General features: G+C 43.4%; 4 protein-coding genes across 4 annotated transcripts; 3 read left to right on the plus strand and 1 right to left on the minus strand.

The window, feature by feature from the left end:
* Nucleotides 1-8,063: 8,063 nt before the first annotated feature.
* LOC120289076 (josephin-like protein) lies at nucleotides 8,064-9,154 on the minus strand. The gene is made up of 2 exons (XM_039303605.1): nucleotides 8,829-9,154; nucleotides 8,064-8,710 (listed from the first exon to the last, which is right to left on the minus strand). Exons 1-2 carry the CDS (start codon nucleotides 8,910-8,912, stop codon nucleotides 8,246-8,248), a joined length of 549 nt encoding a protein of 182 aa, XP_039159539.1. The 5' UTR covers nucleotides 8,913-9,154; the 3' UTR covers nucleotides 8,064-8,245.
* Nucleotides 9,155-10,950: 1,796 nt separating this feature from the next.
* Nucleotides 10,951-12,837, plus strand: LOC120288929 (50S ribosomal protein L4, chloroplastic-like). The gene is given in 3 exon segments (XM_039303206.1): nucleotides 10,951-11,421; nucleotides 11,424-11,849; nucleotides 12,356-12,837. Coding segments are annotated over 3 exon segments (849 nt in total). The 5' UTR covers nucleotides 10,951-11,021; the 3' UTR covers nucleotides 12,379-12,837.
* A 3,549-nt stretch (nucleotides 12,838-16,386) lies between these two features.
* LOC120288776 lies at nucleotides 16,387-18,442 on the plus strand. The gene is made up of 2 exons (XM_039302930.1): nucleotides 16,387-17,656; nucleotides 17,754-18,442. The coding sequence occupies exons 1-2, from the start codon at nucleotides 16,387-16,389 to the stop codon at nucleotides 18,440-18,442; spliced, it is 1,959 nt and encodes a 652-aa protein (XP_039158864.1).
* Nucleotides 18,443-18,462: 20 nt separating this feature from the next.
* LOC120288777 (dentin sialophosphoprotein-like) lies at nucleotides 18,463-20,066 on the plus strand. The gene is made up of 2 exons (XM_039302931.1): nucleotides 18,463-18,657; nucleotides 19,242-20,066. Exon 2 carries the CDS (start codon nucleotides 19,308-19,310, stop codon nucleotides 20,064-20,066), a length of 759 nt encoding a protein of 252 aa, XP_039158865.1. The 5' UTR covers nucleotides 18,463-18,657; nucleotides 19,242-19,307.
* The last annotated feature ends 482 nt before the right edge of the window (nucleotides 20,067-20,548 follow it).

The raw sequence follows: 20,548 nt of genomic DNA on the forward strand, positions 1-20,548 counted from the left end.
TGAACCAATTTAGTATTAATTATTTTCACATTGATACTAATTAAGTCCATCCTATCAACTTATGCCGGAAATTATTGACATAAAAGCTGGTCATTTTATGTGACACGACCAATACTAGTATTGACATTTTAATATAATATTTGATTTTTTAAAATTTATTAAGTTTTTCTTTTTCCTTCTATTTTCCTTCTTTTCTTCTTTTGTTTTTCCTTTGCTTTTTTTTTTTTCCTTTTCTTCATTATTTTCCTTCACTAGCCTTCGTGATGGTTGGCTAGGGCGAGGGTCAGTGAGGGCCAGCAAGCGCTGAGAAGCCCTCACTAGCCTCTAGCGAGGACTAACCTCACTTGGATGAGGCCCCTAGCCTTTGCTAGAGGCCAGCAAGGCCGCCCTACATCAAGGGTGGCCTTGCCCAAATGGCAAGGGTGAAGGGACCCTTGCCAGCCCTCGAACGGCCTCTAATGTTAGTTAGGGGCCTCATCCATTTAAGGTCAATCCTTGCTATGGGTTAGTGATGGCTGGTTGAGGGTCCCCTAGCTAGATCTAGTAAGGGGTGGTCTCATTAAAGGCTAGCGGGGGTTGGTCTCAGCTTTGGCCAATAAGGGTGTCCCAACCTCACCTTGCCCAGCAGCTAGCGACCTCCACCAACCCTCACCAAAGGTTAGCAAGGGCTGGCGAGGGTTCCTAGCAAGGGGCAACCTCGCCAAAAGCCAGTAGGGGCTAGTCTCGCTTGTGGCCGGCAAGGGTGTCCCAACCCTCACCTTGCCCAACAGCTAGCGACCTCTATCAGGTCAACACTAGTCATGCCACATAGAATGACCAACATCCATATTAGCAATTTTTGGCATAAATTGATAGGATTGACTTTATTAGTATTAATGTGAAAATGTTTTAAGATTAAATTGATCTAATAAAAGGTTTATGATTTAATTGGTACAAATACAATAGGTTTATGATTTTTTTGGTATTTTTTCCATTATTTATGTGACTTAGAAGTATTTTAGCTGCTTTGCCAAATGGTGTGAATTCAATTATAACATCTCTCGAAAGTCATCTAAAAGTCAAAACAAAAAGAAAAAAAAAAAAATACACAACAAACCGTAGCATATTACGGCCCATCCGAACACACAGGTCTCAGGACTCACCCAATTGAATAGGTTCAAAAAGCACGGAATTCAAGGGAGTAAAATGTCTTACTCCGCCGAGAACATGCGCCAGACGTAATCCTTGTGAGCCCAATGCACGTAAGTCACCGCTCGTGTGCCTTCACTCGAGTCCTAGAGAATCCAATGGCTTGTGTAAGCCGGATGCGTCCGACCAAGGGACGAGCAGTCGCTCTTCCTTCCTTCCTCGTCCATTGAGAGTATTGAAGAAACGGGACGTTCTTGCCTCGGACAGAAACGGGCAGCCTCGTCCTCCTCGTGCGGGAGCCTATGGGCCTGTGCAGAACTACAGAAAATACGGCCCAATCGGTCGGATAAGCGGATGGATTATGGTCCTTCCATGTGTCGAATTTCCAACCACACCTGCTGACAAGGACTCTCCAGCTGCATGTTTTTTCCTCCCCCAAGAAAAAGGAAGAAAAAAAAGAGGGAGAAATAAATTACTGATCGAGGAAACTCTTGGAGAATGAAGATAAGCCACTTGTGGAGGTCTTGTGCTGGGAACGCTCCACTCAGCTCTGGTTCGATCATCGCACGGCTGAAAATCGATGAGCAGGAGCATGCAGATATAATTATCGCACGCCGCCCTCACACCATTCCCACACATTAGCGACCTCTAATAAGCAAAGCGAGAGAGAGAGAGAGAGAGAGAGAAACAGGAGGAGGAGAAGGGAAAGGCCTTTAGGAGATGGCTTCCTTGACCGCCGTAGTTTTGCTCCGACCGCCGGGAGGGTGTTCGCCGCCACCGCAGCGAAAGGCGCTGGCGGGAGCAAGGAGGAGAAGGGGCTGCTGGACTGGATCCTGGGGGGCTTGGCGAAGGAGGACCAGCTCCTGGAGACCGACCCGATTCTCAAGAAAGTGGAGGGGAAGAACGGCACCGGCAGCGGCACCGGCAGCAAGAACACGGTCGCCATGCCACCGAAGAAGAAGGGTGGCTTCGGCGGCTTCGGCGGCCTCTTCGCCAAGAAATGAGGATGTTGAGGACGGACCCGACAACCACTTGGCTTGGCCACTTGATTTCCGGTGAAAATCGATTCATGAACCTTATTCAGTTCAATCATCTCTGTACTAGATTTACTTCAAGTCTGTATTTACTTACTCTGAAGTCTTTCTAAAGGCTGTTTAAATTCATTCTGGATAAGCCAAACCAGTTGATTTCTTGCTATTCGGGGGAGAAGAAAAGAATTGAGGGGAAGTGTGTGATGGTTTGCATGCCTCAGCCGTTTCCAAATATGTCGACGCAATGGCACTAGAATATCGTGCTGCTATAATGCATATTTTCCTAGGCGTCTTCAAAGTGCACGCCTTCTGTCCAATCAAGTCAATTGTAGCCTATCAAGCGAGTTAGGGATTTCTTTACTTTATTAAAAGAATGCTAATGTGATGATTAGATCGAGTGGACAAAAAGAGATGTTATAGTGTGAGATCATGTAACAATCTCTCTTACATAATATCCGGCTAGAATAGCACTCCCATTATTATAAGTGACGATTGATGTTTGCAGGTCATGCTTGTGTCCTTCAAGTTTCGGTATTCAAACCAGACCAAAAAATAAAGATTATTTACGATGATAATCATGTCCTACAATCATGTCTAAAAGGACAATTCTAATATGACCAAAACATAGAGATTTTTACAATGAGGGTAACCGGAAACCAATTATCTTAAATGATTAAAAGGTAACTAATTTAGAGAATTCTACCTTAAAACATTAACCCAAACATACCCCCTCTTTCTCTTTCGTGTGCTTTCGCCACCACCGCACCCATCTCGCTGTCACACCACACCCCTGCCCCCGCTCGCCCTTTCTTGGGGTTGCGCGCCCCCTCCATCTGCCACCATGCAAGTGGTTGCATTCAACTTCAAGCATCATTTGACTCAGGGTGCATACATGGGTGTGCGCGTGCACTCACACACAAAGAAAGAGAGAGGAGCGGGGAGATGGTAGTGGAATAAATTTAGACCGGATTAGATTATGCTGTATACATCTAAATTGATTCACTTAATTGGTTTATATAGTAATGTGATAGCCATAAGTAGATAGATCAATGAGTAAATCATGTTCAAGAATCTGATAAGTTCCATCCTTTCACATAACATGTCAAATTTTGTGCAGTAATCTCAGCACAACTAGCATTACTGTACTTTCATGCATTTCTCTTCAGGATCAGCACCTTTCAGATTAGTTGACTATCTTACACTCACATAACAGTGTTATGAGCCAAATGCTCAAATCAATGGTCATTACCACTCCTTTCTTTTAAATTATTTTTCTGTAATTTGGTGAAAATTCTAGAAAAAGTCATAGCATAATTACTTGGAATGCTAGTATCATGCAAATTTCACCCATCAAGTGGGAATATCAGCATAATGAATGTGTGAGGATCAGTCGGAACCTATATTTGACAGAGCCAAACAGAAAAAGGCCACAAGTTTCGATGGAGCACATGTATCTATCTTCACTTCTCCTAGATTCTTCATCGATTCTTCACAACATATGTAAGAGGAAATATTCAACTGAGAACAGAGAAGGGAGGGAAGTGGCACGCCGACCTGTCCATAGAAAGATCACACCGGAAAAACCAGAATACCCGCAATTGCCAAAGCTCAATAAGTAGAAATGAAAGGGAGAAGCTCGAACCTCACCTTCACTTTAAGGCTATGCTCTATTGCTGGTGCTTTGAAGAGACATTTACTCTCTTAAGAGTACTGAATTTCTGTTTCCTAATTGATTTGATGTTCTGATTCTCAATATTTAATAACTTTAATGCCGCTTGCGTACATCTCCAAGAGTTTACATTTGCAAACATATGTAAGCAATCAAACTATTTAGTGCACAGCTTACAGAACAAAGCAACAACATATTGTACATTGTATTGCCACCAGCAAAGAAGACATTCATAATTTTGCCTCGCAAGACCAATGTGCTCAAGTCTTCTTAGCAGAAGGAAGATTTGAGCAGAACTCTGATGTTTTAACTAACCCCAACATAAACTGCTGATTTGGGTTCGATCTTGGATGAGGAGGAAGATGAGGTTGTGGTGGCGGCAGTGGGGGCAGAGGTGGAGTAGCAGCAGAACCTACTGACTGGGTTTTTGATTTTGTCTCCGGAGGAGGAATACGTGGTCGTGGCATATGTGGTGTTTGTGGAGGTGGGGTGGCAGTACCTTCTGGTTTGTAAAAGCTAGGTGGTGGTGTTGGTGGTGATGGTGGCGGAGGTGGTGGTGGTGGTAAAGGTGGAGGCGGCATTGCAGAATCTCCTGATTTGTAATTCAGTCTAGGCTGAGGACAATGGCTAGGTGGTGGTGGTGAAAGTGAAGGTGGAAGCGGCATTGCAGAATATCCTGATTTGGAATTCAGTCTAGGCTGAGGACAATGGCTAGGCGGCGGTGGCAGTGGTGGTGGTGGTGGAGATGGAGGCAGGATTGCAGAACCTTCTGATTCAGAATTCAACTTTGGCTGAAGACAAGAGGTAGGTGGTGGCGGTGGTGAAGGTTGAGGCTGGGTTACAGATCCTTCTGATTCAAAATTCAATTGTGGATGAGGACAATGGTTAAGTGGTGGCAGTGGCGGCGGTAAAGTAGTGGCGGCGGCGGCGGTGGCGGCGGCAGCGGCGGCAGTGAAGATGTAGGCTGAGTAGCAGAATCTTTTGGTTTGGAATTCGAAATTGGCTGAGGAGGAGGACTAGGCAGCGGCGGTGGCGGTGGTGGCTGAGTGGTGATTGTATTAGTTACTGTACTATAAGAAGAAGAAGACGACAACAACGATGACGATGTCGAAGATGATGACGATGCAGATGATGAATTGATGTAATTGATGCAGTCCTCGACAGCTTCAGTTCTTTGTGAATCGAAAGAAGCTGCGGATGGTTTTGAGTTGACTGAGGAAGAGATCTTAGTTGCTCTCTTTCTCATCGACACCAGCCGTAGAGCTGCTAACACTTTCTCTCTAAGATGCTTCAAAAGCTTCGAAGATTCTAGCCTTGCAGGCACTCTAACACAGCAGTTTCCCGTGGTGGCGGTGCACCACCTTCTTCCAGCAACTTTGCCAGTCGGTTTATGCCTGTGCCTGTGATGGTTAATCACCGGCCTCTTGGTTTCTTCCCTTTGACTCAATCTGCTGTTTCCTCTTGTCGACATCCTTCAAACAGCTTGCTTTACCTCAAGAAAATGAAGAAAGGCAAGAACTAGAGGGAGGGAGGGAGGGAGGGAGGGGTGGGGTGGGGTGGGGTGGGGTTGATGGAAAAGGTACCAAAGACCAAAGTTTTATAGAGAGATCGGTGTGAACTGAAACACTCGTTCCACTATTCAGTGTACTCGTGCGAGGGCGTGATTCGCAATGTGCACTTGGGCAGTGAAACTTGTCAAATAGGGGCGGCGAGTGGTAGCTAATAGTCAGCATCATGGCTTGACCAAGAACCTTTTCCACATTGCTTTGTGCATTAAAGATTAATCCCAAACTCATTTTCGAAATAAATGTTCAAGTACCTAGAGAGAGGCAGACTTTTCTTTTAGTCAACTAAAAACGGGGGATGTTCTCACTTTCCTGTGATTCCAGAGAGACAGCTCCCCCTTCATAAGCGAAGAGCCACGATTACGGCTTTTCAAAAATGTGACTTCCGAAAATACTATGGCTTCAAGGAAAGAAATTCTTGAAATTTCAATGATTTGGTTAAACAACAAAGGCCCTAACAAAGGCATCACCGCCATCATAATTCCCTCAGGAATGCTACCCTGCCCTACAAATCTTAATTGCTCAACCAGGCCAGATCGCACTTCACAAAGCTACAGACAAACGAAAGACCCCAATTAAAAATGTTAATGGTCATGTGGGGTCACCCCTTTTTCTAGTACAGGTTTGAGATGACTAGACTATCCACACGAGTGCAATTTTCGTTAATTAATACGATCGACCCTGTAAGCACAAACTCTAGTTCAGCTGAGGAATCACTTTCAGGAAAAGCAAGCATAAGAAATTGACACCCTACACCAGATAGCACACCTTCTCTCTTTAACGTCTGTCTGAGTGGCGCTTTTTGCTCCTTTAGCTAAAGAACTGCTCAAGCTCTTTTTGCTGTTCATAACTTCCACTATAGTTTTCCAAGTGAACGGGCCAGAGGGTCAATAAAAGTGTTCCACTAAATGTTTGATTAGGAAACACTCCACAGCCCCATCCCCATCAGCGTTTCTTTGAGCAGAAGGATTCTCTTTGGGTTATGATTGTCAAGGTGGATGCAACATATAAAAATCTAGAAACATTGACACTTCCAAAGGCTACAGATGAACAATGGCCGCTTTTCGTTCCTGCACATTCATGCATTTCCTCACTTTTGTCCCTTCTTTTCGGGTCTATCGGAGGGCCACACTTACAAGAGAATCAAGAGATTTTGATTACCAAGAAAACAAATTACATGTCAAGAGGGATGGGTGTGAAGTTCGTGGGAAAGAAAAACACAACCAGATGAGTTCCCAAACACGAGGACAAAAGTTTCCTTGACTCGAACTGACAGCATGCCGATGAAATGGGTCTTGCGAAGAAGACATATCGAACAGCTGTGATATGACAACGTCATTCTCTCAAAAACTAAAACAGAAAGAAGGTCCTCCACTCTATGATTATGATTTTCCGGTAATCATTGATCAAATATCAATTCAACAGCTTCGCAACATGCTAGATGAAAATCTAGTACACACTCGTATCTTACGAATAACTGATAGATAATTCACAAGAAAGAGAAAAACAGAACATTTGCATTAAGACTTGAAAGACCATTTTCATAACAGAAAATTGAAATTGCCTAGCAGAATATCTAGTAGGAAAGAATTCAGAACTCATGAGAACTCCAAGAACGATGTCTTGTGCTCTCATAAAAAAATCAAATTGCCCAGCACAACAGCTGGCAGGAAGTATTCAGAATTCGTGACAACTCCAAATAGGAAGTCTTGTGCTTCCAGTACATGCAGAGGATCCAGGGTCACTCCTTTCACACATGTTTCTCAAGACTGCTTCCATTGACGGGAGTCATTTCCATTAAGTTGCATCGTCTAATAAAAGGACTCGACTGACAATGCTTCTCGGCTTGGCCTAACTCGCCTCAAATGAGTTTTGCCTCTTTCTTACCCAGAATGGGGGAATCACCAACTTCGCAATTTCAATTCCAATTCTTCCAGACGAACAAGAATCACCGCTTTACTATATTCATTTCCTTCTTTGTTCAGGTGTTAGTGCCAACCGCCAACACGAATGCTGTGGTAGGCAACTCTCTTCAGAAAGAGATATATATGCAGGGCATCGAAGACAATTTGACCAGGCACAGCCGACTATTTCATTTTAAGAAATCTGCAGGCATTGCACCGACCAGGCAGAGCAGCAATTCTGCAATGAGCTGCTTTCAGATCCAACTCATTTGGCATGGCTCAAGAGCGATTCCTACTAAACCTCAACACTTTTTCTCGACTTACCGCCAGCAGCAAGTTCAATTAGAAAAGGCAAACATAACCAATAGCAATGCTTCTTAAAAAATTCTTAATATCGATTTGAACTGGAAAATTTCAGTGAACAAGACATGTCTTCCGGTTAGGTATGTCACCAATGCAAGCACAAAGCCATCAGTAACCGAATCCCATCAAATAGAGAAAGGACTTGCGTGGACCATGAGTGGTCGCAGCCATTAATTTCTTTGGGAATCCATGTGACACCCACTTGATTAACGAATGGGATCGAGCAGTCTATCTTGACCCGTGTCCAAGCAAGTCTCACCGACAAATAAAGGCTGCAACTGCAAGTCTGTAAAACAGTCCATCTGCACCTACACATTCTCACTGCAATTCTACTTGGCTTCCCAAAAACACATCAAAAAATTGATAGACAATTTCAAAGAGATAAAGAAACTGTCGGCGACACTGGCAAACCAAGAAATCTTCAGAGGCTAAGCATTCATTTCGGAAATTTCACTGTGGACCAGATACAAAGCGGATCTTTATCTGAAACCAAATCCAACACAAAGCTAAAAAGAAGCACTGTGTATCCTATCTACACTGTGTGAATCAATTTTATACAACAAGAACCAACCAAACTTCCCTAACTCAATGGTCATCGTTCAGGACCAGCAAGACTTCCCCACCATTGGCCATAACATGATCCAAGAACTCCCTAACTTCTTCTAATCTTTGAAAAGCAAAAGGCCCGTCGAGATCGCTGTCCAAATTATACCAAACGCCCTCGACCTTCCTAACCGCGACCCAATGCCTACTCCGCCAGAGCCCGGCGTACCTCCTGACCGGAACATTGAGCACAAGGCCCATCAATTTGCCGTCCGGATCCTCCAGACCGATCCCGGCGGCTCCGCTGCGATGGTCGTGCCACGCCACCCGCTTGCCCTCGCCTTCCAGGGCGGCGATGAGAACGTTGACGTCGTAGTTCCCGGTGAGCGCGTTGTGGTGGGGCTTGAACAGCAGCGACAGCGGGGTCCACCTCTGCTTGTCGGGGTCGTCGAGGACGAGCCTGTCGGCGATCAGGTCCAAGCTCTCGCGAGTGAACGCGTCCTTCCTCTGATTGGCGAGAGAATGAAGCAAGAAAAACAGGGCATTCAACATGGGGGCCGGGGAAACCGCGATCGACCCAATCCGGTTCGAGCGTGAAGAGGCGAAAACGCGGCGGCGGACGTACCTGGAAGAGGTTGTTGAGGGAGTGCAAGAGGCAGAACTGCAGCCTCTGCCGCTCGTGGTAGACGCCGGGCTCCTCGCGCGACATCTGCGGGGCTGAACGATCCGAGTGCTTCCCGGAGGACCAAGAAGATGAAGATGAAGAAGATGATGGAGATGGAGCTTGCTAGGGTTTCGGAAATGGGGGTGGTCGGAGGAAAACGGACGGGATCGATCGAACGGAGAGACGAAGAAAGAGACTTCGCGCGACGGTGTAAGGTCAGGGGCGGCGGGGACGATGAGACGTGCACGGATAAAGCACACTTTGACACGCCCAATCCTCATCCCCGGAAACGGAGAAAATACATTGATTGGAATTATAATAGAAATGATTCCGAAATTTTGACTCAATCTGAAAATATGATTATATACTTTTAGTTTATTCGATACGATGCTTGCACATTAATCAAACATGTTATGTATTTACTCAATGTGGTCTCTCAATTTTTATAAATCTTCAAATTATCCTTAATTATATAAAAATATTAAATGTTATCATTTCGTTAATTTTAGTTCAAGAACAACATTAAACATTTTTTTATATAATTTAGGGACTAATTTGAATATTTGCTAAAAATTTAAGTACCACATTAAATTAATATTTTTTTTTTTTTTGGTAAAGGTAATAATAATATAAAAGAGATTGCCAATGTACAAAGAACGGATCCATAACCTACACTCTTAGCCAAGGCAAAAGTGAAGGGGATCCGTTGTAAAAGGGACAAGGGAACAACCCGCAAGAAAGATACAACCAGCACCAACTAGAGAACCGACTCCTAATCCTGCCAAACCTCCAGACTATAATGAGAATGCGGGAGCAGAAAAGAAGACGGGAACAAATCTTTCTAAGGAAGAGCATCACTATAGAAAATCCCAGGATCTAAACCCCAGCCTCTTTGAAGTCTTCTGTTCCTCGGTGAAGGGAAAACATTACTATAAGTGACAGCTTTGTCTCTTACCACCTTAAGGAGGTGATTTTTGAGTGCAGGGACCACCAAGGATTCACCCCTGAATAGTATTGCATTTCTCTTCTTCCATATGAGGTGACAAAGGGCTCCAAATGAAAACCGAGCTATCTTGTGGTAGAAATCGTTACCCGTAAGGAACTTCAAAGCCCAAGGAAGCACCTCATTCCAGCACCGATTTTTCCACGGTAGGTTGCACCTGGCAGCCCAGAAAAAGGCCAGAGAAGCCGAGGTACGACAACCAAAGAAGAGATGGTCTATGGAATCGGGTACTTCGCTGCAGAATGCACAAACACTATAGTCAATTCGGCCATAGGATAGAAGCATAACCTAGGTGGGGAGACGCTTCTTCACAATAAGCCAAAGAATGAACTGGTATCGGGGCGCTGTGGATCCATCCCATATAAGGGACGCCCATCTAACCGGATCTTTCCTTGGTCGATTAAATTTGAAACCGCTGCAAGGCGAAAAGGAACCAGACGAGCCACACCAAATAAACTTATCAGCCTCAGAAGATAGCACAGGCAAAGGAATACCCCAACTGAGCAAAAATTCTACCACAAAAACCCTAAATTGGTTAACGATTTACAAATTTGTTACAAAATAATATTTTTATCATCAAAAATCTCAATCTCAAAATAATACATTTGTGATAAACTCACTCTTCGTTAATTTTCGTTAAATTAATTAATATCATAAAAAAAAAACTACAAACCGATACACTTGTAATGAACAAATGCTTATTTCGCATAACATCATTATGCCACTCTCATCAATCTGACGGCATTAGTATTGGTGATTAACAAAATGACTTTTTTGTTTTTTATGTTTTGCTAGAAGGCAATTAACAAGATGACTAATAAAACACTCACTTACAATCCACACCATCGCTCAACATGTTCTAGTTATCGATTTTGTAATTCCATTCTAGCCCGTTCTGATTTGCTATATAGTTAGTGACAACCAATTTCATGGAATTTCATAAAATTGTGTTTATTTGGTAAGTAATTTCAGGGCAATGTATTCAATAATCAAAAGAAGGAAGAAGTAAAGGAGATCGACAGAACTGAAACGACAGCGTAGCAGCAGCCGAGCCCTGCATCAATCATCATCATCATCTCTTCCCCTTTCGCCAACGGATATGGAAACCAGATAAGACGAGACTAAAAACTCCCTTCTTCTTCTCCCCAAAAATGGCGACTTTCGCTTCCCCGACCTCTCTCTCCTTCCTCTCTTGTTCTCTCTTCGCCGCCTCCTCCCGCGGAACCCTCAAGGCCGCCGCGCTCCCCCGACCCGGTTCCTCGAAACCCGCCCCGAGGCCCCTCTCCGTCGCCGCCGAGCTCACCACCCTCCCAATCCTCGACTTCTCCGGCGAGAAGGTCGGCGAGACGTACCTCGACCTCCGGAGCGCGCCGCCGGAGACCGCCCGCGCCGTCGTGCACCGGGCCCTCGTCACCGACCTCCGGAACAAGCGCCGCGGCACGGCCTCCACGCTCACCCGCGGCGAGGTCCGCGGCGGCGGCCGGAAGCCCTACCCGCAGAAGAAGACCGGGCGGGCCCGCCGGGGCTCCCAGACCACCCCGCTCCGGCCCGGCGGGGCGTCGTGTTCGGCCCCAGGCCGAGGGACTGGTCCATCAAGATCAACCGGAAGGAGAAGCGGCTCGCGATGTCGACCGCGCTGAGCAGCGCGGCCGGGAGCGTCACGGTGGTGGAGGACTTCGGGGACAAGTTCGAGACGCCGAAGACGAGGGATTTCGCGGAGGCGATGCGGCGGTGGGGGTTGGACCCGAAGGAGAAGTCGATGTTCCTGATGACGGAGGTCGCGGACATCGTGCAGCTCTCCAGCCGGAACATCGGGACCCTCAAGATGCTGACGCCGCGGACGCTGAATTTGTTCGATATCTTGAATGCGGACAGGCTGGTGCTCACGCCCGAGGCCGTGAATTTCTTGAATGCGAGGTATGGGGTCGATTCCGAAGGCGACGGCGAAGAGGATGGAGATGAAGAGGAGGGCGAGGAGGGTTAGTCTTCTTTGCCTTTTTGCTTAGGTTCTGTACAGACACTTGACTCTTTTGATTTTGGTGGGATTCTTTGATTGAAATTATGGAATTTTTTATGGCGTTTCGTTTCATATGCTTTTGGTTAAGGACTGATGAGGGTGTTAAGTTTTGCTTTGGGAATTCTGTTCATTTGCATCACGGAGATCTTACATCTGTGTACTGAGTTAAGCACACCATGTTCCATGTCTAGCATTTAAGCTTTTCTTGCCTGGACTTTTGGTCGTTGCCCTTGTAGTGTCATCGTATATCGCTATTTCATGCTTTTGTCAGGGATGTCAAGGTGATCAACAATGAAATTCTAGTCCTTGTAGTTTTGGGTAATCGTATGCAGACTCGGAATGTAAGTAACTGTGGACAGTCGTTGTTTGCAAAGACGGTGAAAAGGAATGTATAAATCCACTTCTGTTGTTCTGTGTAATTGGGTTTTTTCGTTCATTAATCTTACTGGTTACCCACTGCTGATGCAGGAGGCGAGTCTGATGAGAACTGATCAGGGTGATGCTAAGTTCAAGATTCCCTCAACCATTTTTAAGCTCCCCTGACCTGATAACCTTGAAGCTATGCTCTGCATTGCATATGCACATTTTTGCAATTTGGAATTGCTGCAGACCTGGCTGAGGGTGGTAACTTTTTGTCGGATTCTTCGATATTCAATTGTATGGAATGTGTTGTAGTTAAGGTTATTTACTGCATAATTCTTTTCTGCCCAATTTGTTCTCTTTGGTCTGTCAGTCTAAAGTTTGCCGTCTCAGATACAGCTCTCTAGGCATTTATCTTTCTCACATGACAAGTGCATATGTTCCTCTTCTGTGTTCTGTCATTACGTCCTGTGATCAGTCCTCCATTCAAAAGAGCGCTCCTTGTATTTCCAGTTAAGTGTAGAAATAGGAAAATGATAATTGGAGACTTTCTGATAATAGTTTACATTTGTATAGATCCTTTCTCATCATGGACTCAAGTAAATAATGATCATAGCTTGCTAAAGGTGAGTCGTTGTATCTAAAAAATGATCTTCTACAAGAAGATGAGATGTAAAATGTTGGACTTCTCTCATTTGGATTTCTCTTGATCTTTAACTGCTGGGAAATCAAGCTCCTAAAGTAGAGTGAGAAACTTATTGGGTAAGTTCAGCTGCAGAATGTGCTGCTGGCTAACTTATTGGAATGTCACAAATAAATCCTGCAAAATTTGAAGTTTGCCATTGATAAGAACTTTTATGCAAAACATGGTGCTAGCCAATGACAATTAGAGGCATTTGTTCTTCGTGTATCATATATAATTCGCTGATTTAGCATTCTCATTTGCACAGTTTTGCATTGAGATCATTAGTCTTGCTTACCTACTGCTCTGAGTAGCTGTTTCTGAATAGCCACACCCTTATGAGAAGGTTCATTGAAATTTGAAGATAGTATAGGCTGTATCTTCTCCTGTCTTTTTTATCTCAAGCCAACCGGGGGCCATGCCTTCATTATAATATCGTAACGCGACTTCTTCAACTTCTTACCATTGTTTATGTATCATTTGAGTGTCGCGAGGCCTACTTATTTGGAGATAATTAACTTCGACGTATATGTTTGGGAGCTCTGGCAAGGCTTGTCAAGAGCATGTTCCCGGTGAGTATCGAAGAGGAAGAACTCCGCCTCCGAGGATACGAAGATCGAATCCTGTGTACACCCGAACAGTAGGAAAGTCTATCTCGACGATGACCTGTGTGTCAGCAAAAAGCTCCAGCTCCGGATCCTATGAATCTTGAGCCAAATGATGATCTAATTTACGTGCTTTGCTCATGTGCGGATGAGTCTGCTTCACATTGTTAGAAAGTGTGAAGATGCACGGTTAAGCGCTGAAATTTTTGCGTGGTCCGACTGTGATCTGCGTGTTATGTTCATCCGAAGGATGACCTGATATATACTACTGGAGAAATAGATAGATCATTTGTTCCCAGGGTGGGTTTGAGTGAAAAAAATTTCCATGAATTAGTTTCCTAGATGTTGTTTGTTGAAAATAATCAGTTAACATATACCGGCCAATGCAAAATGTATATTTTAAGTGAGGAAAATAGATTGCCTAACTTAAAAAAGGGGAAAGCACTTTCCTTTACCATGAAATCTTTTCTGAAACCAACACACTCTTAAGACTGTTTATTTTATGGGAATTGGAAGTTTTGAAAAGTATTTTTCTAAAAATAATTGATTGGATCGCTTACAAAAATAAATGAATAAAAATATTTTCATAAATTTTCAAATATAAATTAGTGTTGATAATAAAATGACTAATTATTTTAAATGGTCTAAGTGATCATTTTTTGGGAGATATTTCTCAAATGTTCATTTTTCAAGAAACAAACCGAATTTAAGGATGCATTTATTTAGCTAAGAACTTCTTGACAATGAAATATATATTTCATAAATTTTATTTTTAAAGAAAATTATTAGTTTTCATCTGTTTGTTGGTTTAGGAAAAGTGATTTTTTTTTCTTGTTAAAAGGGTCGTTTTTCTATTAATCTAAGCTTGTTGCTTCGGATTCATGAAAAGAAAAATTATAGATCAATTAATTTTCCGTCGTCCAAATGCTAAATAGTTGGTTAATAATTTCCTAAAAACAATTTTCATCAAATAAATGGACCCTAAATTCTCAATGAAGTATTTACTAAAGAAAGAAACATGAAAGGGTATTTAATCCTACCAAAAAAATTGAAAGAAGTTGGCGACTTACTAATTTATTAGGATATTGATAAATTGATGATACCGTTAGTAGTCTATGTAAAGATAAGGGGGGAGAACAAACGTTCGTTGGCCTAAGGAGCTTGGGTTTCCTTAAACAAGGTCTCAAGTTCAAGCCTTGTGTATGGAGCAAACAGGGAGAGCCCCCTTATGGCTCCGATAGTGCTCATATTAGGATTAGTCGAGGCTGAAGGCTCCAGATACCAGTGCTTATAAATCGGGAAAAAAAAAAAGATAAGAGAAGAGAATTCAAAAAGTCATAAACTTATTATAATTATATCAATTCAGTCATAAACATTTTCTTTTTTTTTTTGCCAATCAAATTTTAAATATTTTGCATTTATGCCAATTTAATTCATCGCCAAATTTTGTCAATTGATGCTAACATGGTATGACCGATTACTAATGTAGTACATTTGGTATTGATGTCGACAATTTTTCATAATATTTTTGAATTTTATTTTTATTTTTTCCGTATTACTTTTTCCTCTAGTCGCTCGCCAGCCGGTAGCGAGGCTCACCTCACCATCGCTGGTTGAGGTCAAGCCACGCCTAGCACACAGTACTGCTTACTCTCTGTGAGATATCAAATGCATATGAATAGATGATCGCCCTATCTAAACATTAGCTCAGGTTGTCAATCTCTCTGGCGGCTAACATATTTAACAAGCATCTAAATACTCTTTTTATTAAATAACAATTGTCTTCAGATTAGGGTCATATACATAAAAAAAAATCAAAAACATAGAAGATTTCGACAGATTTGTAGAAAATTGGAAAACCCCTAAAATCCAGCTTAATCATATTTATCAACATTTAAAATATAAATTTCTCAAAAGATTATGTTACTTTATCAATTATAGTTTACCAACGGCAATTATAAGATCTAAAAGAAGTTAACGAATTAAATTGTCAATAAATTTATTATAGCATCAGTAGTAAAATTTAAAATCCGTCCGTAACTTATCAATTCTTTTGATGCCATTAAATTCATTATACAGTTATGGCCTACTAACTGCACTTGTAAAATCATAAAGAGGTCAAACAACTTCTTAATCAATTTGGACGTTGGCAATTACGGTATTAGAAGAAACTCACGAGCCACTACCGTAAAATGCAATGATGTCAGTAAAATGACCAATTCATTTGACGTTTGTAAATTCATGATAATATTGATAACTCACCTAACAAGGAATTTAGCTGACAAAATAAGATAGCAATCCAAAATTTGGTCTGCACCCAAAAAAAAAAAAAAAGTCTGCAAAATGTTAGTTAAATGATGTATGCTGGAGGCACAAACATTCACCAATGCAATCGGTGACTTTGTTTAGTTTTTCTTTTCTCCTATTTTAGCATCCTGGAATAAAATGAAACACACGTAGCCAGGCGCGCAGACAGATAAAGACTTCCTGAAAATAAGGATCTCACAGAAACCATCCACCAGGAAAAGATGGTACCTAAAATTGGAATGTCAAACCAAGAATGTCCACCGGCTGATCTTAATCTGCCGGGTTTGGCTTTTGCCCCCTCTCTTATCCTTTGTCTTTCCCCATTCCCAGTTTCCAAGACTAATCACAACCACCTCCAATCCTCTCTGCTTGTTCCTCCTCTGATGAATCCATCACCTTTCACATTATCAATTCTCGCAATGGAAACTTGCATCATGTCGCCGTAGTTCCCGATCCCTCCCCGAAAACTGCAGCTCCTCTTTCTTGCATAATAAGTTGTCCTGAGACTCAGAAGGCAGATATTGCAGAACAAACATCCAAGGAATATGGCGCTTGAAGCGAAGGAGGTCCTAGCATGTATTCGCGGAATCCTTTCGTTATCCTGGAGGGCCGGTTATACATTCGCCCAAAAGCACCCGCTGGGTTCCATGATAGCCTCATTCTTCCTCCTCCTGTATCTGTTTTTCCCATATGTGTTCAAGCTTCTCATGATCAGTATCCCCATAGCTTTCTCTGCTGTTACTCTTGTTCGAGTTCTTTCCAGGGATGGAACTGGAATTCTCCAAATCCCGAGTGGCAGCAAAGACGAGAAAACGAACCGCGTTATCCCGCCTGTAAAGCTGAAGTCCGGCGAGGAAGGCGCGACTAATACAACTCACCAATACCAGAAGCCGTTGATACGAGCGCAAATGAGCAAACGCCGTAACTTCAAGACAAAATGGGAAGACGCTCATGCTGAAGGTGGTGGTGTTAAGGAGGTGAAACGCGTGACTTTTTCTACGACTTGCGGTGATAGTCTGATTGGCGGAGACAGAAAGGAGAAGGAGAATGATTTTCAGGGCGGGTGTTGCTCCTTGGGTAATGGAGAGAGCTCCAGTTCCCACGAATCAGATAGAGATTTAAAACATATGAATGAGTACCCGCTAACCTCAGAGTCAGGGGATCCGAAGCCTGAAATTGAAGTTTCTAAGGATGATAAAGGTGGCGTTATGGGCCAGTTAGAGGCGGATATCTTGGAAGAAGCAGAATATGAAGACGAAGAAGAGGCACAAGAGGATGGGGACAAGGCTGTGGAGTGGACAGAGGACGATCAGAAGAATCTCATGGACCTCGGCCTGTCCGAGCTAGAAAGGAACCGGAGACTGGAGAATCTAATCGCAAAGCGAAGGGCGAGGAAACTCGTGGGAACAAAGGTCCAGGAGAATTTACTTGACATGGACATTGGTCCTGCGGGTTATATTCCGCCTGTTCAGATTTCAAAGAACCCCTTCGATCCCCCTATTTGCTCGGATGAGGCTCTGGACTTGCAGATACCCGGGTCAGCTCCTTCAGTTCTGTTGCCTGCACGAAACCCTTTTGACCTTCCTTATGATCCTCAAGAGGAGAAGCCAAATCTCACAGTGGAGGGTTTCCAAAGTGACTTCCTTGCGAGTCAGCCTAAGGACATCTTCTGTAGGCATGAGAGCTTCTTCCTAGGGCCCTCTTTCTCCGTAGAAACTAGCCTTGATCAAGATCTCAGGAATGCAGATATTTATTCTGTTACAGAGAAGAGGGCTCTGAGAGAGCCACTATTCCCGAGATTGAGAAAGTTCTCAGGTCAGACCGCTTCTAATATTTGTCCTTGTGCGTTCATTTGATCCATGCGTTTACTTTCCAGTAATTTATGGGAGTCGTTTTTATCTTTCCAGCTAAGGAGATCATGACAGACTGGTGGAACAAATTCTGTACCACAGAGACTATGGCATGGGTTCTGGCCAGGCTGAACATGAAACTAAACCTGAAAATGATAATGGCGGGGTAGGAGTTCTTGAAGATAAGCAGGAACGTGCCGAGGACATCGAGCTGAAGGTGTTTAAAGACAAAAACCACACAAAATCAGGTTCTATCGATGAAGAAGACGGCGACCAGAGCTCCATATCAACATCAGACAACGACGGACAGGCGACAAGTGAGGATGGGAACGATGTTTTGATCAGTTCGCAATTTCCCAATACGGCAAACATTTCTGTGCACAAGACCTTTGAATATTCAGTACCCAATGGCATAGCAACGGATGAGGATTTGTCTAGTCCACTTGGTATGGCCGATCTAGACAAGCGGACGGGCCATTCCTGCACATACTCCATAGCTTCTGACATGCAAGTGGAGGTCTCTGAATCCAGTTCCCCTCGGACCATAGATTACGCTACTTCGCCTCCTGAGCTTGAGTGCTCCACTAATTGTGAAGATGTCCGAAAGGAGGTTTTCCCAGGTAGTGAAGAAATATGGGGAGCCTTGTCCTACCTATCCAGAGTAGAGGAAGATGAAACAAAAGACGACATAGATAATTTCAAAGCAAATGAGAGCTCGAAAGATCCATTTGGATCATCCATTCCCTCCTAGATTTGTGTAAAGAAAATTCAGCTGACAGAGTTTCCACAACCACATGCCTGAAAGTCACAGCAACGGCAGAAGGTCCAGATATATCGGATTCTGATGATAAAAACCATACAGTGGGGTCTGATTATCCGCCAGAAGCTAAATACCTAGAATCAACGCCACTGGCACAGAATTTGGTGCCCCATCAAGCCGAAGAGAGGCAATCCCAGAAGGCAGAGGTCGGTAGTTTTATTAGATTGTGCCATATAAAATAGTTATTTCTAAAACAACATATTCAGGTAATCAAGTTCCTAGGCTGTAAAGACTGTAAAGACTGTTTGAATCAATTGAAGATATTTGTGGGCGTAAAGAGATGCATGATCCCTATAATCAATGACCACAATTTCTTCTTCTGCCCAATTGATATTGATGTTCTGTTTGTGGTGCTAAGTCTGTTGCGCTTTTCCTATCAACTGTGGACTAACATAACGACAGAGCTTAGCATCATAGCTCTTATATACAAGCTGAAAGCGTGTGATTTTCATGTCATGTGACCTAGAACTAGAAGCTTGTCGAGATAAACTGACACAGAAGTTCACAAAATGTTCAAAACTATCTCCAAATTTCTAAAGTATCAATTGTCAAAATAGATCGGAAGTCCAATATAGTAGTCCAACACTAAAGTGATAGAGGAGGTAGTGATCACCACCACTGGCATTTCTGATATGACTTGAGAATCCATTTGGATGATTTTCTTTTCCGAGTATTTAAGTGCACCTATCGAAAAAATCTGATGTATGAATATATTGCTTACATGTAACAGGAATCGATTAATCTTCTTGAGAAGTCAACTGGGGAAGCCGATGGCACACACGGAGATATAAACTCCATGGAAAGCACGAAGAAAGAAGCCAATGGCACACGAGGATATATAGACTCTGGGGAAAGCACAAAGGAAGAAGCCAATGGCACACAAGGAGATGTAGACTCCAGTGAAAGCACAAAGGAAGAAGCCAATGGCACACAAGGAGATGTAGACTCCAGCGAAAGCACAAAGGAAGAAGCCAATGGCACACAAGGAGATATAGACTCCAGCAAAAGCACAAAGGAAGAAGCCAACAGCACACAAGGATATATGGACTCCGGCAAAAGCACAAAGGAAGAAGCCAATGGCACACAAGGAGATATAGACTCCGGGGAAAGCACAAAGGAAGAAGCCAATGGCACACAAGGAAATATAGACTCCGGGGAAAGCACAAAGCAAGAAGACAATGGCACACAAGGAGATTCAGACTCCAACGAAAGCACAAAGGAAGAAGCCAATGGCACACAAGGAGATATAGACTCCAGCGAAAGCACAAAGGAAGAAGCCAGTGGCACGCAAGCATATATAGACTCCAGGGAAAGCACGAAGGAAGAAGCCAATGGCACACCAGGAGATATAGACTCCGGCGAAAGCACGAAGGAAGAAGCCAATGGCACACCAGGAGATATAGACTCCGGCAAAAGCACAAAGGAAGAAGCCAATGGCACACGAGGATATATAGACTCCGGCGAAGGCACAAAGGAAGAAGTCAATGGCACACAAGGAGATATAGACTCCGCGAAAGCACAAAGGAAGCAGCCAATGGCACACAAGGAAACATAGACTCGAGGGAAAGCATAAAGCAAGAAGTCGATGGCACACAAGGAGATATAGACTCCAGCAAAAGCACAAAGGAAGAAGCCAATGGCACACGAGGAGATAGAGACTCGAGTGAAAGCACTGAGGAAGAAACTGAGAAGTCGAAAGCCAGTGGAGAAAGTTGAAGTATTGTCTTCAGGACCGAGACATCTATTTTTAGCACTAGTTCAAAGATACATGGATGAATTCTTGAGGAACAAAATCTCAGCATCAACACAAATATACGAAACTTTGTGGAGTTAGTTGAACGGTAAATCACCATTTTTCACAATGACAGTCAAGATCAGCCGATGCTGAAGGCATCTCCCAACCAGTTGAAACTAGTTCTGGGGAACATTAATTGGCTGATCACCCAATAGAACTCCAATGTTCTTACAGCGGTCATTTAATTGTTTCTCTAATTTCCAATAGTTTCCAGCACTGTACACTCGGCGTAGTTCTGAGAG

The sequence above is a fragment of the Eucalyptus grandis genome, chromosome 10 (genome assembly GCF_016545825.1).
Source record: "Eucalyptus grandis isolate ANBG69807.140 chromosome 10, ASM1654582v1, whole genome shotgun sequence".
NCBI classification, from domain to species: domain Eukaryota; kingdom Viridiplantae; phylum Streptophyta; class Magnoliopsida; order Myrtales; family Myrtaceae; genus Eucalyptus; species Eucalyptus grandis.